General features: G+C 41.8%; 1 protein-coding gene across 2 annotated transcripts in view; it reads right to left on the bottom strand.

The window, feature by feature from the left end:
• LOC119953728 (unconventional myosin-Va-like) overlaps nucleotides 1-19,117 on the bottom strand; it is a 149,281-nt gene that overhangs the window by 13,300 nt on the left and 116,864 nt on the right. For both annotated transcript variants that reach the window (XM_038778278.1, XM_038778277.1), the window contains exons 25-29: nucleotides 16,672-16,911; nucleotides 15,331-15,428; nucleotides 7,846-8,044; nucleotides 1,428-1,506; nucleotides 380-520 (exon numbers count right to left, since the gene is read on the bottom strand). In XM_038778278.1, the coding sequence (XP_038634206.1) occupies nucleotides 380-520; nucleotides 1,428-1,506; nucleotides 7,846-8,044; nucleotides 15,331-15,428; nucleotides 16,672-16,911 (757 nt within the window). The remainder of the gene's footprint in view (nucleotides 1-379; nucleotides 521-1,427; nucleotides 1,507-7,845; nucleotides 8,045-15,330; nucleotides 15,429-16,671; nucleotides 16,912-19,117) is intronic.

Genomic DNA, 19,117 nt, shown 5'->3' on the forward strand with positions numbered 1-19,117 from the left:
GCTCTTCTGGGCCACATGAGGAATCTTGAGTTACTACTCTCCAGTCCCATCCCCTGACGAGAATCTGCTGCATTTACCAGGAGCATTTACCTTGTGGCGTGGGTCTTTTCACGGAGACTCTGGCTTTACTCCTACTTAGCAGCAATCATTTTTAGAGGGAGAGTCAGAAAGCAGCATGTTAATGAAAGCAAACTGTTAAAATCTTTTGCGCAACGGTTTCCTAACAGGCCAAACACTCAATTAGGCTATCCCCTCCTGAGAAAGGAATCCTGAAAATGATTAAGTAGGCTAGTTAGAAAGATCTGCAGGTATAAAAATTTCATTGGCATTCCAGCAAGTGACCCTGCAATGCAGTCAGCTCTCAATTCTCCTGTCTTACCGGTGATAAGTTTCCTTATTAAGCAAGCTTCATCTTCTTTTCTGCATTCTAACATTCCCTGGAAGTCCTTAGGTTTCCACGGGATGGAAGGTACCTTAGGTAGTTCATCCGCCTTAAAGTCTGCTCTGTACGTCGGCATCCCTAGTGAGCAAGAGAGATCAAAAGATAAATCACGGACACAGGCTCCCTAATGCCAACTGCAGTGAGCAGAGGCCTTTAAGACAAACACCAATCTATGCTCTGATTAATTACAACCTTCCAGTTGCAAAATATTTTGGATATTATATCCTGAACTAAATAACTGCAGCTAAACCATTAAGGGTTTTGGTGCAACTGTGGCAAAGGGTTTCATGAGCACATTTAATTGCACAATCCTTACACACTATACAAAATTTAGCACAAAAGTGTACGTCCTTTCAATTACATGCAAAATTGGCAGACACGTTTGACAAAAAACAAAATTCTGGAATCATCTTACAGCAGCCACATAATTTGAATGCGACGGGATTATTTAAACCCAACAAGCCTAGGTTTTTTTTGTGGGGTGGGGAAGAGAGAAGAGCCATGCTGGGGGAAAAATGCAGGACAATTAACAGACGCAAACAGAGTTGAGTTAGTTTGAAACTTCAAAAAGGAATGAAATAAGCTGGAAAAGTAAATTACAAAATAAAATAGCTCAAGCATATAGAGATCGCAGCCAATTGGTCGAGGAGCAGTTTGGTATTGCAACTGCGAAGAACATTATACAATTGCCAACTTTGCATTCAAAGAAAATTGCTTAGCGAGCTCAGTGTAGGATATGATAATCTGACACGTGTTCAAGATGGAAAAATAATTCTTCAGCTAAAACAATTTAGTTAAAGATTTTCTGTTCGTTATGGTGGGCTCACTATCAGAAATGTGTCTGTAGATTAGGACCATACTTATCTGGATTAAATAAACTCCCCCGGTGAAGTAGAATGATCTAAAATACAGCATCTAAGATAAGACAGAAAAGACCCAAAAAGTATATTTTCATTTAAAAATGTTAAACCACAATGAAACATACTTGATTCCTTCATGGATTTTAACTGTTTCTCCAGTTTATTTACAGTTCCTTCCTGCTTCTCAATTTGTTCCATTAGATCCTACAGAAAACAAAAGTGCTTAAATTGAGGCTGAAACATCTGTAATGCCGTAATTCACAGATTATGTCACATTAATTGATCAAGGATCTTTTCCATCGTGAACAGCAAAAGTATTAAACAAAAATTGAAACCTTAAACAGTAACTAATTTAGTTCATGAGCCTTTAACATGCATACTAAATTAATTATTCAAAGACTTAACACGTCATCCATCCCATAAAATGATCTACTGACACTGTCGCAAGAGGCCAATGAGTGAAGATGCTTTGTTTGACTGAAAGCACAGTAATAGTGTACTTCCAGAAAAGTGAAACATGTGCAACTGCCTAGTTAGTCCAACTTGGCAAACAATGGAATTGATTTGAAACAACAATGAGCATCGATATGCTTCCCGTCATATTTTTATAATGGTACAAAAGCACCACACAAAGGATTGTATGAACACATTGGGTGCGATCTACAGACCAGTAGATGACAGGAGAAGCCTCCCCCGGGTGTCCTGGCAGCCTTTATGCTTTTCAGGATATACCCAAGTCCTGTGAGGCATCAATATCAAAATCCCACCCAAAAGAGGCATGACCAAACAGCACACACCCACCTAGATTTTAAACCTACATAGGTGTGCTTACCGGGATCTACCAGCCTCCCCAGAGAGGCATTAGACGGGTGCCACTCAGTACTGGTCCGTACAAATATGGACAAGGCAGAACGACACCTGGGGGATCTCAGGTTATTTGAGGCTTCCTGGCCCTCCCCTGAAGTGCAGACATATTGGCACTGCCCAGGTGGCAATACCAAGCTGGTAGAAGCACTGACAGGATGGCAATGCAAGGGTGCCCAGGTGCTAGGTTGGCACTGCCAAGGGTCAGAGCCCATAAGGGAGCCTTGACCATGAAAGGAGGGGACATGAAGGGTGGAGGGGTGGAGGGTAGGCACCTGTAAGGGGGTGTGGGGTAATGCCCATGTGTGCGGGGTGTGGCATTGCCCCTGGGTAGGGGTACAAGCTCACTTCAAGATCGGGCCGCTATTTTGAAAGGGTGCCCCGATCTCAGTTCAGCTTCCCAGTGCTGAAAAAAATTCTAAGTGTGAGCTAAACTGGTGACAAAACTCCCCGGGGCCCAAAAAGGTGATTAAGTGTTGTTTGATAGCGGTGGGGAACTCACCAGCCGAGCAGATGGGAAGCTCCCTGCAAAATCCACCACAAACGAACTTAGAATTTTTTTCCATTTAATTCCGCTCATTGGGTATTAATTTTAGGTTAAGCACACAAGAACACATGTACATAGATAGAAAACTGGACATCAGCAGCAGAGCTGTACACGGCCAAAGTGAAATGGAGAATGGATCACATGATACTTCTCTTCTAGTGATGGCATGCTGCTATCCCTTAAAAGGCATATATGACACTTCCTGCCTGATTAACCTGGCCCCACGATATACCCAAACATTCAGAAAGCTTCCAATTAAATTGCACATGAAAAGCTTTTAGACAAGCTCGAGGGTGGTAGATTTCTCCCCCCGCAAGATTTGGAGGTGGACAAAGTATTGGCTAAAATTAACTGGAATCAGATAGGTGATAGATGTCAGGTTGAGACAACGGATGTAGTAGTGTCTGTCAGAAATCTTCGCTTGGGTTCCAGTTGTCCCTGATCCACATGAGCTGGTTTCAGTAAAATAAATTGAGGAAAGGGTCTGGCAAGCGCTCCAGCTTCCAGAAGAAGCAGAGGACCCCTTATGCACCAAAAGCAACATATGAAGTAGATTAGGAAAAAAATATTCTTGAGCACAACTTTCAAGTTACAAGTTCTCTTGTTTTGCAGTAATTAAAATTAGCGAAGGCAACATCACTCTGTATGTGAAGAAACACATCACAGGCAGAGATTACCAGGAATGGTTTGACATGGAATATTTTAGCTGCTTCAATTGGGGTTTAGGGTGGGATCGTTCACTGAAAGAATATGCCAGTTTTCCACTTGGCGTTTTAATAATCCACAAGTAATGAGACAGTGGTTCCACCAGTGTTAACTGATATCCAGTATGGTGGTGATGGATAGCCTTAAAATGGCCCCAAAATTCCTGTACTAAGTTCAACAATTCCACTGCTGAGTAATTAATTTCTATTGCAAGCTCCCAGTGTTTCAAATTCGGATGTAATCACCCTCAACCTTAAACACTGATCCAACACTAAAAACTGGCCATTTGTTTAAAGCATAAATTAAATGGTAGTACCTGAAGAACAATATCCAAGTAGGAGGAGGTACCTTCAATGAGAAGGTATAGAAACAAACTCCTTGTGCAATACAAGTCAACAGGAAATGGGTAAATAGACCTCCAGCCACCCCCACCCACAAATAAAGCTAAATCTAGAACTTCCCATACAAAAACAAAATCAACAAATTTCCAATATTTCACTCATTCATGTGTTGCTTCGTCAAATTTGGAACTTGATATTACTTGTGAGCATTATAATTCCTGCTAAAGATAATTTAAGTTCAACACCACACGGGCTAGGATAATTAAGAAACCAGAAGTAAGCCACTGTGCATCACTGAAAGAGCTAAATCTTTAGTAGCAAACTTAAGCATGCATAGTGACTTCTTATCTAATGCAGGCAAACATAAATAGCATGTGGGATTTCTGCATGGATTCAGAATGGTGGGGTGGCACGGTAGCATAGTGGTTAGCACTGCTGCCTACGACGCTGAGGAATGAGGTTCAATCCCGGCCCTGGGTCACTGTCCATGTGGAGTTTGCACATTCTCCCCATGTCTGCGTGGATTTCACCCTCCACAATCCAAAGGTGTGCAGGTTTGATGACGGGCAATGCAAAATTGCCCTTTAATTAGAAAAAATAATTGGGTACTCTTACATTTTTAAAAAATAGATTCAGGATGGTGATCGATGGTGTTTCAGGGGCCTCGGAGATCGGGACGCTATTTAAAAATAGCATCCCTCGCACAACGGGGAGTTCCGGCGAACGGAGCTTCTCACCGTTCAAAATAGGGCTATTGTGGCCTGTTCAGGCCCATTATTCAATGCGAGTTGTGTTGAATACCCATATGTTTCTTGGCACTGCGAGCGCTGGGAAACGCGTGGCTAAATGCATTCGCTAAGGGACCGTTCCCTTTTGGCAGAATAGCACCCTGAGCATCACGTTGTTTTACAATCCATTACACAACTGACAACACCTGCACATTATTGTCCAGATTAATATAAAACTGCTCGAGAAAAAAAAAGCCTTCCTCTGGGGCTGTTAAATAATCTTTGGATTTGTTTTATTTGATTCATAGAGTCATAGAATTTACAGTGCAGGAGACCATTCGGCCCATCGAGTCTGCACCGGCCCTTGCAAAGAGCACCCTACTGAAGCCCACGTATCTACCCTATCTCGTAACCCAGTAACCCCCACGTAACATTTTTTGGACACGAAGGGCAATTTTTTTGGCATGGCCAATCCACCTAACCCGCACATCTTTGGACTGTGGGAGGAAACCGGAGCACCCGGGAGGAAACCCACTCAGACATGGGGAGAACGTGCAGACTCCACACAGACTGTGACCCAGCTGGGAATCGACCCTGGAGCTGTGAAGCAACTGTGCTAACCACTATGCTACCGTGCTGCCCATAAATATTGTCAATATTTCTGTTCCAAAGGCTCTAAAATTCCTCTACTACCAGTGCAAGCTTTGACAACGTAGTTTGTTAGGATTTGTTAGTCCTCAGAATCTAAAACAGTATATTTAAATTAACCCAGCCTCCAAATATTGCAAGGCAACATTTTACATATTAATTTCCATATTTATAACCAACAGCTCCTTCTGACGCACACCAATTAAGGTGCTAAACTTGGGGTTCTGACCAGGCACAAATCAGCTGAGAAAGCAGCACGAGTGAAGTGGCACCAACTTAAGAGTGACCCATGCTGAAAAAGTTGATATTTGTGGATGCCAGGCGAGGGCAGTACTGGGTCCTCCTTCCTCTACAGAATAGATCAATATTGGAGGGTGTGCAGCAGTATTTCATTTTTATAAAAGCCAAGCAGAAAAGCTCGTGGCAGTAGCGTGCAGCTGGGTTCCCGAGTAATGGTCCTTGTCAATAATAAAGGGAGGACCGCCACTTTGGAGCCCATTTTGCCATTTAAGTAAATTATGGAACCCAACACTAAATACCCAATTTCTCTCATATCCCCAAATATCTTTTGTAATCAATCGATTTAAACAAGGGATCTAGCATCAATCGCCATTTGTAGAACAAGAGTTCTCAACTCCAACCACCTCAGCAAACTGATTTTGCAGAAAATAAATTCAATAAGATTTTAAATACAGACCATTGATAACATATTACACATTGTGCTGTAGCACAAACAACCCATTAAGTTTGTGCCCGGTTGTTTAGTGTAATATCATTCCAGTTCACTCCCCATAATTTTCAACATTCCTGGTTTCCCAGAACTATTCATCAGCTGCTACAGTAGCTTGTAGCTATAAGAATCCACATTCTACAACAGGCATTTCAAAAAATATTCTGCCTGCCATTTGAATTTATATACTTTAACGATATCTTATCCCTCATGATCTTTCATGGGCTGCAGTCACATTTAGCACAAAGGAAGAAGGTGGTGGATAGTTCAAGGCCATTCATCTGCACTGAAGAACAGCTGCTGTGATGTCCTAAGGCTAAGTGTCCTAGTCCCAACCATCTTCAGCTGCTTCATAAGTGACCTACAAACATACAAATTAGGAGAGGATGTGGAAGTAGGATATTCAAGCCATCAGCCTGCTCTGCCAGTTCACGGCTAAAACAATTGTAGCCTCAACTCCACTTGCCTTCCTATCCGCCAAACCCTTTGACGCCCTTCTCAATCAAGAATCTATCTAATTCAACCTTAAAAATATTCAATGACCCGGTCTCTACCATTCTCTGCGCAAGAGAATCCCGCAAACTATCACCACTCCAAAAAATAATTCTCACTGGTCTTAAAACGGTAGACCCCTTGTTTTTATATTGTGCCCTTTAGTTCTAGTCTCTCGTGCTCAAGGGGAAACATCCTTCCAAATCTACACTGGATCCTGTAATCTTTCAATAAAATCACCTCGTTCTTCTAAACTCCAATGGATACAGGGTTAAACTTTCTTCGGATAACCCCTTCACATCCAGGAATCTGTTGAATGAACCATGTCCAAAAACTGTACACAGTATTCAAAATGTGGTCTCACCAATACCTTATACAACTGTAGCAAAACATCCCTACTTTTATATTCCATTCCCCTTTCAATAAATGACAACATTCCATTTGCCTTCCTAATCACTTGCTGCACCTGTAAGATGGAGATGTTCACCAATTGCAAGACTGTACAGTACCATTCGCAACTCCTCAGATACTGATGCAGTTGTTACCCACTGCTGCAAGACCTACATTTAGGTTTATGTTTGTTCCTGGCAATAACCACTGTGCCACAAATGTATTAGGCAATAAACATCTTAAACGAGAGAGAATCTAACTACCTTCCCCTGACATTCAATGCCCATTACTATCGCTTAATTCCCACCAATATCCTGGAGGCATCATACCATTGAGCAACGATTTAACCGGACCAGTCACATAAATACCGTGGCTACAAGAGTCGGGTACTCTGTAACGAGTAGCTTACTTTGACCCCCCAAAGCCTGTCAGGCTCAAGTCAGGAGTGTGATGGATGAGTGCAGCTCAAACAACACTCCAGCAGCTTGGCCTCCTCCAGCATGAAACAACCTGCTTAATGAACACCCCAACCATCACCTTAAATATTCACTCCCTTCACTCCTGAGGCACAGTGGCAGTGGGGTGTCCTTTTCATATGGTGAACTGCAGCAGCTTGCCAAGGTTCCTTCAACAGCACCTTCCAAACTTGCAACCTCTACCAGCATGAAGGACAAGAACAGCTTGGGAAGACCATCAATGTTCCCCTCCAAGCCACACACCATCTTGACTTGAAATCATATCAACGTTCCGTCACTGGTCACTGGATCAAAATCCTCAAACCATACTGTATGGCACTTAAACAAGCTCAGCATTACCTTTTCCAATTCCGAATGGGTAATAAATGCAGATTTTCTTATGGGTAGAGGGCATCACTAGCAAATTTTTAAAGTCAGGAAAATACCTTGGTTTAACGACAAAATCCTCAAGTCTCTCCTTCACTCATCGCTGGCAACGTATGTTAATACATCCCATAAAAAGGGAAAATATACATAAGACCATAAATGTGGATATTGCTTACTGTTAAAACTAATATCCAGGATTAGAATGTTGATCATCATATTGAAAGACAGATCAAAAATGCCTTTGCAATAGTATTACCAGGTTTTCATTGGCAAGGCGTGCGATTTCCTGCTGTAACCCAACTTCCATTTGTGCCTCTGACGACAGCTGTAGTGCCTGAGCGAAGAATTTCTGTTGTTCATTCAATTTCTCTTTAAAGTCTCTGGCTTCAATTTTAAAAGTCGCTATTTCTTTCACATGCTGTGCCTTCTGTTCATCTAACTGGCCCATGAGAAGTCTGTATAAGGGGGAGGAAAATGTTTGTAAAATGGTGAAAAAGTAGTAGCCAATTGATCAAGTCAACTTTAATCTACAGGATAGGGTTGGGGCAAGGAGAAAGTGACAGGCATAACCAAAAACAAAGCAAGAGTCCCCAAGAACTCAGTTGTCCAAGTACCAGGTAGAGGTAGGTAAATGTTTGATAATAGTAGAGCAACGAGAGTGAGTGAGTGAGCAAGAAGGTATCATCTTCAATTTGAATTAGGGTTTATGGGAGAAGGGAAAGGTTGTAAAAGTGAGACATGCTCCAGGTGTTTGGAGTTCCACTGATCGCTTCCATAACTCTGGCAGAAGCCTCAGGTACACGCAAACCCAGGGTTTCCACCAATCAGGAGAAATTCAAAGACCCGACCTTAAAACGATGACATCAAAATACATGCGTGACACCTTCTTTTCCTATTTAGTCATTTTATGATGCAAGCAACCCTGCCAATACCATGCCGACCTGAAATGATAATCACTTGAAGCACTGAAAATGACGGGGAAAATTGTTTGAGACTACAAAGTATTTTTACATTTGGAGTATTTGCAATGAATGGAAAGGAAACTTGCATTTCCTCAGTCTGAACAAAACTGAAATCCAGGTGCATTAAAAGTGAAAGGGTAGTTAGAGGTGTTGGAAAGGTTGCATGTTTGGACAATGGATATTTATTGATAATATAACTATAAACATATATACAAGATTCAGTCCTGATTAGGTACTTCATGCCAACCTCTACACCACATTACTCCCATGTGACTATCAAATGTGGGCAGCACTGTTTGACCCATCCTAAATCCTTCCTATACACTAATACTAGGAAGACCTTGCCTGGTCAGTGAAAATACCAGAGTGGATGGAATGTATCTTTTGTGCTGCCCGACTAGCCGAGCATGTGCCCATTTTCCACCTTCCAGAATGAGGGGAACACGTTGTACTCCGTTGAATTATGGAGGGGTTAAAAATGAGAGCCACATCAAAGTGGCCCAATGCCAAATGGAGAACGTCACTGACAACAGATTTTTTTTAAGAAACGGCATGCCTAATTGAAGAAAGGCAGTACTGAAAATAAAACTGCTGAGTTCTTCAAATGAAGTGTTGAGTAACAAACAATAGGATTGGTAAATCACAATGGTGACAAGGATCGTGTCAGGCGGAACAGAACAGATGTATGGCAGTTGGAACAGATGGGTATCAACAGTAGCGGAACCTGCACTGCAAAACATCGACAAGGCACCCGAATGAAAACCGGCTATCCGAACAGATTACCAAACTGCAGTGGCAGCAGTAAGATATGGAAATTGGATGTGCCAATCACACCAAAAATGCAAACATTATTTTAACATAGTGATCGCTGCCATGTTACAGCATATTTGTAAGTTTGATTAAAACAGCTTGTGCCATTTGCTGCACTCCGATGTCCAACCAGTTTACAACAACTTTAGTGTGTATATCTCAAGACAGGACAACTTTGTAAATCTCGCGCACACAAATGTAGGATTATTTTGAGTTCAATGTTTTTATATTAAGCATTTTCAATATGTGACTAACTATATAAACTCAACTACTAGAAGTGGGAAGGAGAACGCTATCCAGTAGACTGGCACAGGCTCAAAAAACAAACAAGATATTCTTTGAAATTACTGGGATTGGTTCTATAAGTGTTTTCTAGGACTGCATTCAGGCACGAGGTAAAATAAAGACATTGTTTAAAAAGTAGAGAGGAGGATCTCTTCATGGGGAGGAGAGCGGTCAAATTCGCCATCCCAGGTTCGGATGATGGCTTTGAGGTACAGCTGGAAGCGCTGTTTGAAAAGTTTCCAGTTCGAGCCCAGATTCCCTGCAATGCGGAGAGGTGGCGGCGGGCAAACGGAGTCCATTCTGTAGGATGGCGCGAGACTGGTGGAAGGCAGATCACTGAAAGGTAGGTCTCAGAAGTGCGAGCATCCCTCAACTCCTGGTATCATGAAGTGTTGGCTAGTGTAAACTTGAGAGATGAACAGACACTTCCAACACTGATGAAGGTTCAACCCAATTTTATTAACTACTTCTAACTAACTAACACACGATGACTGTGGGTCTAAATGATGCTAACTTAAACTAGAGACCCAAGCCTTGTCCGAACCAGTTGATTCTCTCAGCACGTGAGAGTCTGTGCTGGGCGAGTTCCTGTTACACTCGGAGGCAGCACCCAGAATGAGTGGGAACCGTGGTGCCCTCTGCCTTCATAGTATGTGTATTCTAACTGGTGATTGGCTGCGGTGTTTGTACATGTTGATTGGTCCCTGTGTGTGTCCAGTGTGTGCCTGCACCATGATATACTGGTGTATATTATGACAATGGCTTCTTCAGAACATGGGGGCCATTCACCCAACTGTTCCATGACCCGTTTGTGGCCAACGAACAAGCTGATAACTAATTAAGTAGTCAACAGCCGGGGAAAGTAGCTGAAACAGGTGAGAAGAGAGAGGGGGGAAAGACCGGGGGGGGGGGGGGAAAGACCGGGGGGGGGGGGGGAAAGACCGGGGGGGGGGGGGGGGGGGGGGGGGGGTTAACAGTGCAAGAGGATGTAGCTAAGCACAATAGAAAAGAAAGGAGAGCTGTAGGGAGGGAGGGAAAGGGGGAGGGAAGAATGAAGGTCAGGGGGCAAAGAACAATAATGGGGAACCGGGGAGGGAGACAAGGGCAACACAAACTGGAAGGCGAGCACAGGAAACAACAATGGCCATGATGAACACAGCAACAGAGAGTAAGAAAGTACGAGTAAGAAATGCTGAATGGCCGAAGCAGAGGCAAATGCGCAACAATCAGCGAAAACTGACTGGGAGAAGCAAGCAACATCAGGCACCCACCCACCCAGATCTGTTTTATATTACTGGTGTTACATGTATTCTCTTTTTAAAAAAGCGGAAGAAAAAAAGGGACTGGGTGGCTTTCCTACCTCCCCCCATCCCACCCCGTATACAGGTATACTGCAATTGTCTCTCCAGTATCTCGATGTATATACACTTCCCCAGTTTTTACTTCCCCCAGCTTGGTTTTTTTTAACCTATTATTTACATGATTTTGCTAATTATATAGTGTTGTTGTTTTTAAACTTGTTTGTATTAGCTTCTCTTTTTTTCTCTCTTTGTGTACACCTTGTAAATATACGATGTTTGAAAAACCCAATAAAAACATTTATAAAAAAAACAAGTACAGAGGAACTTGGTACCTTACCTTTTAACCAATATTATACAAAACTAAAAATTTACATTTCTGAAGTACTTTATTTCTGCAATATTGTAGTTCTGTAGACCAAACTAATAAAACTGTATTACTTCAGTTGCTATTGTTCTGGTAGTCAGCAGCTGATCACAGGTCAGAACACTGCTCACCTTAATCCACAGTTTGCGCTCCAGACAGCATCAAATTAGTTTTAATACCTGCCAATTAGGAATGGAGGCAGAAAATTCCCACCTCCAATTGTTAACTGGTGTATCTGCTAGTAGTCAGCAAATGTGGATAGTAGATTAAAAACAAGCAGAATTTTATACATTTCAATTAGATCTCCTCTTATTCTTTTAAATTCCGGTGAATACAGGGCCAGACAACCCACTCTCTCCTCGTACGAGTATCCCAGGAATCAGTCTGGTGAACCACCGCTGCACTCCCTGTGGCAAGTATATCCTTGCTTTGATAAGGAGACCAAAACTGCATACCGTACTCCAGGTGTGGTCTAATGGTCTAACCTGTACAGCCGCAGCAAGACATCCCTACTCCTGTACAGTTGATAGCTATAGCAACTCAAATGAAGGACTACATTAAAGATCACAATCGGTAACTAAGAAAGATGTTTTTGCAACTTCCATTTAACTCACATTGCAAGTGAGTGAGAATAATTGGCCCCAAAACTAAAAGCTTATAAAAGGACGTGATGGTAGTAACATATTTGAATACTCAGGTTGAGCACTGCTTGCAGTTTATAAATTTATCTTGGAATCACACATCACTGGCACAGCATTTTCAATCAATACCCTCATGGTCTTGCATCATATAAATATGCTGCTTACAAATGAAGCAAAGTAGAAAACCTTTGCAATTACCCAATTAGTGACTTCTCGGACTGGATTGCTCGTTCTCAGATTCTATTTGGTCAACTACCTGGAAAGGCAGAGTGTCACGAGCGAGTGTGATTTGGGTGGCATGGTGGTTAGCACTGCTGCCTCACAGCACCAGGGACCCGGGTTCGTGTAGAGTTTGCACTTTCTCCCAGTGTCTGCATGTGTTTCCTCTTGGGTGCTCCGGTTTTCTCCCACAGTCCAAAGATGTGTAGGTTAGGTGGATTGGCCATGTTAAATCGCCCCTTAATTTCCAAAAGAATTAGATGGGTGTTACTGGGGATAGCGTTGGGATGTGGGCAGAGTGCTATTTCAGAAGGTCAGTGCAGACTCAGAGGGCCGAATGGCATTCCTCTGTACCGTAGTGATACTATGATTCAAGGCATTCATACCCACTGCCTGTAACTGCAAATTAGAAGAAAGAAAATAATCTCTTGTATCTTATTCCCTAGGTGACCCATAAAGCAGACTTCAACTGCATAGTATGCACAATGACCATTTAAAATATTGCCACAAGAGAAGATATAGTTATGGCACCTCGATCCAAAAAATTACGTCAAGAAAACACATCTGCTGAATTTTTAAACAATGAAGTCTGCATTTTTATTTATATATTCCCGATGCCTCATTATAATAAACCATCTTGCCCCAGTTCCCCACCTAAAGTAACATTATTGATACAGATTCAGAAAGTTACAAACCATCCTCCCCTGCATGCATAATTGAAGAAATGTATTCAAAAATAATGGGCCATAACGTGATGTACCAGGTGACCTATTTGCTGCTGAAAGGAGGAGCAGGAGAACAGGGCATCTCCTGACCCAGATTCAAAGATTTGTGAAATAAACAGCGGAAGGATGGCCAAGGAATGATAGAGTAGGTGCAAGCAATCAGACCAGGTACAGAAAGGGAAGTTGGGTGCTCCAGCTGCAAAGGTGTGCAGGTTAGGTGGATTGGCCATTCTAAATTGCACCTCAGGGTGGTCTTTCGAAGGATCGGTGCAGACCTGATGGGACAAATGGCCTCCTTCTGCACTGTAGGGATATGATATTTTTAAAACTTAAACAGATATAAATTTTACATTTTATAAAGTTGTCAACATTTATACCTGAAGTAATGAAACTCCACACCTGTAATAGTTTAGTGTCAGATTGTGATATATGTTCATTACTGTCAATCATTGTTAAATGGGTACTTATTGAAATGGACACGACTTTCTGTAGCAGCCTTACCAGTAGTCCGTACCTATTTATTATCACATGCATTAGCCGCAGTCACAATTAGTTATTGGGTATTCAGACACAACCAATGGTTTTATTCAGCAGAGTGTAAAACACACGTGATTTCAATATTCATGCAAATAGGAGTTATGAGCAACCTCACCATTCAATACATTTGAACAATGAGGTAGATACCACTTTTCCATGCTATGGATCAGTACAAGTCAAACAGAATCTTTTGGATACTTGATTGCAACTTCACATCTGCCCCTAGCCTGAAATTGCTGTACCATTTTCACATAAACAACACTTCTTACTAATAGAAAGTGCGGAGGTTCTAGTCTTGCAGGAATAGTGACTGCAGTCAAACTAATGCTAGCAGATTTTGTACATGAGCAGTGGGTCAGTTAGACTTTCCCTACAGCAAGAAATTGCTGTTCTTGATTATAATATTGAATCATGCTCTGTTCCAAGCAGTTGTCCTTTCACTTGCGTATTGGCCACCCAGAGCCAAGCAAACAATTTCTTCCTTCCGTTAAATGTCAACCCTGTGGTATTATCATAACTGTAAGAACTGCAAGAGTTAATGAAATATCTAGAGTAGCCACTAGAGGGAGCTATAGATACAAGTATTCAGGGCATTGATGCTAAGCCTTGTGGGAGAGGGTACTCGAGAAGTTAGCTAGAGACAGTCAGATCTATTATTAGTGTGAGTTAGAGCAGATCATAGATTATACTAGTATTAAGATTAGTTGTAGATGACTATAGTTTGTATGTTAACAACCAACTGTATTATTTAGAAGTACATGTCAAATCCAAATTCATGTTAATAAATTTATATCTTTGTTTAAGTTCAAGCTATTTGAGTTCTTTGTGAACACTACGCCAACCATCTGAATTAAGCAACACAAATAACACCACAAATCATTTTTCTGTTTAATTAAATTTTCACAACCACATTTGGAATTTGATCAACTTAGTTGCCCTCAAGTCTGTTGTCACGCACAGTAGCCACTATAGTAGAGGTGTGGAAGACAGTTTTTGGGCACGTGATCTCAATATTTATTCACACAGCAGATGTGTGCACGTAGTTTAATCGTTTTGTGCATTTGTTGGCAAATGACAAAAGTAGAATGCGCAAGTTTTTTGATTAATATGTTTTACTTTACGGATTGTTCAATTAGGGTAGATAATTGTTTGGTAAATACGTGGAATATATTTCACCGCACATGGTGTACGTGCATCTAAAGTGTGCCCCACTAAAATTAGTATACGTGGCTAAAATCACCACCATAGCCACTTCTGCTGCTAGTCAGTCATTTCCATTTGGTAACACTGCCCACCTCAAGTCAGCAGACAATGGGATCTATCTTTAAAGGAGGGGGACTTCCAATCAATGAAAGACCAAAGATCCACTCAATATTGACACAGTGCCGATCTTTCCATTTCTTTCTCTCACTCCCCTGGTTTTGCCTTACCAGTCAGTTTTCCTTGTATTTGTTCCATTTCACTGATTGCTCGCACTGATCGTCCCTCTAACTGCTCATTCTCCTGCCTTTATTTCAGCTCTCATATTTACCACATACAGTTTGCACATTACAATCCACTTTGCTATTAATATGCATCCCTCTCAAGTTGCATATGACCAGAATTCGGATCCATCAGCACTTTCCTTGGAGGAATGGAGATTTAATAGAGGTGTATGATGTTATGAAGGGTGACATGAAACAAAACGAAATGAAAATCACTTATTGTCACAAGTAGGCTTCAAATGAAGTTACTGTGAAAAGCCCCTAGTCCCCACATTCCGGCACCTGTTCGGGGAAATTATTTCTGTTGGCAGGAGAGTAAATAATCACGGGACACATTTAAGACGACATAAAATTGTTGTTTTTGATTAGTTATAAATCGACTCCTGCTCCAAGCAAGATCTCCTTTCACTTACTTATTGGCCACACGGACAGCATCATAGGCATATCGGAGATCCTCCTCAGACATTTTAGATCCATCTTTAGGTAACCCTAATAGGTCTGCCATAGTAGCCTACAAAAAGAAAATACCCCATTATCCACAAACATGCAAAGGATGCAGGTAAAAAAAGGACTGTCCAATTTTTTAAAAAGGCACCATCTTCTTAATTACTATAGTATTTTGGTTGCATATCCCATTGACTCATTGATCTTGAAAGATACAATAGCCTTTGGAAACAAGACAGACATCATAGTTTACAAATTTCTGGTGCATAGAGAACCCCTAACATGCACCCTGAGTGCATCACGCCAAAGATAACATTTTAGATCAGATATGCTGTGGTTCCAGTATTGCCAACCGGTCTTCCAGGTTTTATGAACAGTGCTGCTTTTCTCATCCAATAACTCAAATTGGTTTGAGCCAAGCTCTTGAAAACTACAAACTGATTGATAAGTTGCAGCCTTTTCGTTTATTTACCCTCAAACAGATGCTGAGACTCTCTGGATTTGTGCAACAATCAAGATAAATGATGCAAGATTTGTTTGAAGATTTTTAGTACTGCCCCAAAGCTTTGCAGGCATTCAAACAAAACTTAAAACATCTGAACAGAATTAAGTTCAATGGAGAATTCCAATCGCAGCTAGATTTCAAACATTGTTACACTGCAACTGCATTTAAAAAGAGAGAGAGACAGACAGAGACACTACACCAAAATCAGATCACCAAAAAAGTTAGAGATGCAAATCCACATGTTAGGACTTGGACCTTATAATATGTTGACACGCCAACACTTTATTTAGCCTGGTTCCAAACCCATGGCATTTTTATGCTGCTGGAAAATATTAATTTGTGTCTCAGTACAAGGCACGATGCGAGGAGACATACAATTGTTCCAACAGAGAATTTAACCCAATTTCAATCTGAGCCATATACATTTTCCTTGAGCAAATTGAAGTTTAAAATATTGAACAGATGTGGCTGCAAAGGAACAGTGCCCAAAAGGAAATTGGGCTTTGAGTGTACAAATACGGAATAATTTCAGAAGAAAACAACATATATGCAAAAAACAACAGCGGACAGGTCAAAATCAAACTGCCAGGAATCATGAAGAATATACCAGGAATCATTTTGGATATAACTGAATGGGTTACCTCGATAGAGTGGAGGTGTGGGCTTTAAGTAGGGCACGCTTTTCAAGGGCCGGTGCAGACTCGATGGGCCGAATGGCCTCCTTCTGCACTGTAAATCTCGGACTCTGCAAAAAAAAAATCACTTCATCCGAAGCTTTGGAATATTTATTTTATGCACCACTTGCCTTGTTTCTCATAGCGTCAATTTCCTTCTCTGCCATAAGGAGCTGCGATTTTAGCCAAATCTGCTCTTCTTTAAGTCTGTCAATCTCCTCAGTGGATGTCTTGAGCTGGCTCATCGAATGGTAACCAGCATCGTTCTGCTCCATGGTATCATTTGCAGCAGAATTGCCACCAACAAAGTCTTTCCTTAGCTGATCAAGCTCATTCTTTAGTCTCTGGTTCTCCTGTTCAAGTTCTTGATACTAGTAAACATTGAAATATTGCGGTTAGGTTTATTTACTTCATATTGAGGCAAATCATAAAAAATATTTTTACAATGCTTATAAGTAAATTTGAATCTAACAAAATGTGAAGGATCGGATAGCAAGATGTTGACAAGCAAAGTGATTTAAAACACGCAATAGATTATATAATGCTTAATTACTGCCACTCATTCTCGCCCAATACAGTGATAAGTACAAACTGCTATAATCAAAACTTATGTAAATTTTGACATCAAACTCATAGCTAATCACTTGTAAGTAACAAATGATATGGCAACAGCTCAACATTACAGCAAATTATAGCTTTACAAATTTAGCATTTTCAGAAGCCTAGTCACCTTTGCGTCTGTGCAATTCTTAATACCTTAGCAATGCTACATGTCACTGCAATATCTCTCATTTAATTAAAAGTCACAAATGATGATAGCAGATGATAACATAATAGTTCAACATCCATTTATCTATCTCTGGCCCAAATCAAAAAGAGGTACAGAAAACAACTTCCAATGGCATAGACTGGTAATCCCCTTCAAAAGATTGACGGTAATTGCCAACATAAAGACTGAACTCTTAAGAAACTGACCAAACGGAGGAAACTAAACCAATTGACTAAGTATTTTGGAAGAGATAACAATTGAAAACAAATCTCTTCAAACAAGGGTATTGTTAAAATAATAAGTCATACCTTTAATGTAATAAAATGTCCTCAGGCCCCTCAAAATAAATTTTGATACTAAACCACAGGTATTAGGATGGAACCAAAATCTTGGTCGGTCAAAGAGTTAAGCTTCACACCACGTCTTAAAAGGAAGGGACTGATAGACAGAGAGTGGTTTAGGAAAGGAATTCAATGGCTTGGGGCAATTGAAGGCATGACTACCAATGGTGGAATTAAAAATTGAAGATTGGGTGAAGTGACATAGTGGAGGATTTAAAAACCAGGATTATTCTAAAATTGAGGCATGGCCTACCAGGAGTCAATAAGAGCAAGCATAAAAATAATGGTGAATGGGACTTGGTTGCCACTGGGTGTCATCAGTAGACATGTAGAAGTAGACTTGATGTTGCCAAGAGGACATGTGGATAAGAAATAAGAGGGGGGGCAAACATGGATCTTTAGGAGACACGGGAGGTAAAAATGCAGGAGCAAGAAGAGGTTACAGGCAATTCTCTGGCCATGATTAGATAGAAACTGCAGGCCCTCTCAGCTGGATGATGGAGATAGACATTGAAGCAGAATGGCATGGTTATCACATGGAGACAGACAAGTATGCCCAGAGAAGAAAGCAGGACAACAAAATATTGAGGTGAACCAAGAATATATCGGGCAAACAGACTTTTAAAGTATCAACAAAAGTGTTTGAAAAATTGGGAGTAGTAAAAGAGCATAACTGAATCTTCTGGAAACAAGGGACATCGAAATGACAGCAAACAAAGGAACAGGCATGCAAAGGAAAACTAATGAGAATATTCCAAGGCAGGGGACTTCCGGTTGCGGCTATGCGGAGCTACGTCGCACGTTCGGCAGCTCCTGCTAGGAACAGACTTTGGGGCTCTTTTTAGGGCCCCCAACGGTACTTTTTCGACATTTCCTGGTGTGGGAAGGAGTCAGCAACATTTCCCCGGCAGTGTATGGCTTGGACCAGGAGTGGGCCGAGTAAAAAAAGTGGTAGTGAAGCCAAAGAAGGTGCGAGGGAAGAAGCACAAGATGGCGGCGGGCAGTGACCAGGGGGCGTGGATGCAGTGGGCGCAGGAGCAGCAGGAGGCTCTTCAGCGCTGCTTCAGGGAGCTTAAAGCGGACCTGATGAAGGCTTCAATTGATAAGCTGCTGGAGACCCAGACGACCCAGGGGGTGGCAGTCCGAGAGGTCCGGCAAAAGGTCTCCAAAAACGAGGACGAGATCTTGGGCCTTGCGGTGAAGGCACACTGGGCGCTCCATAAAATATGGCAGGAGAGGTTCGAGGAGATGGAGAACCGCTCGAGGCGGAAAAATCTGCGGATCCTGGGCCTGACGGAGGGGTCAGACATGGGGGCCTACGTGGTCACCATGTTAAATTCTCTGATGGATGCTGGGTCCTTTCAGGGGCCCCTGGAGCTGGAGGGGGCCCACAGAGTATTGGCATGGAGGCCCAAGCCTAATGAGCCACCACGGGCGGGGCTGGTGCGGTTCCACCGGTTTGCTGAC

The sequence above is a fragment of the Scyliorhinus canicula genome, chromosome 18 (genome assembly GCF_902713615.1).
Source record: "Scyliorhinus canicula chromosome 18, sScyCan1.1, whole genome shotgun sequence".
In the NCBI taxonomy this organism is placed as follows: Eukaryota; Metazoa; Chordata; class Chondrichthyes; order Carcharhiniformes; family Scyliorhinidae; genus Scyliorhinus; species Scyliorhinus canicula.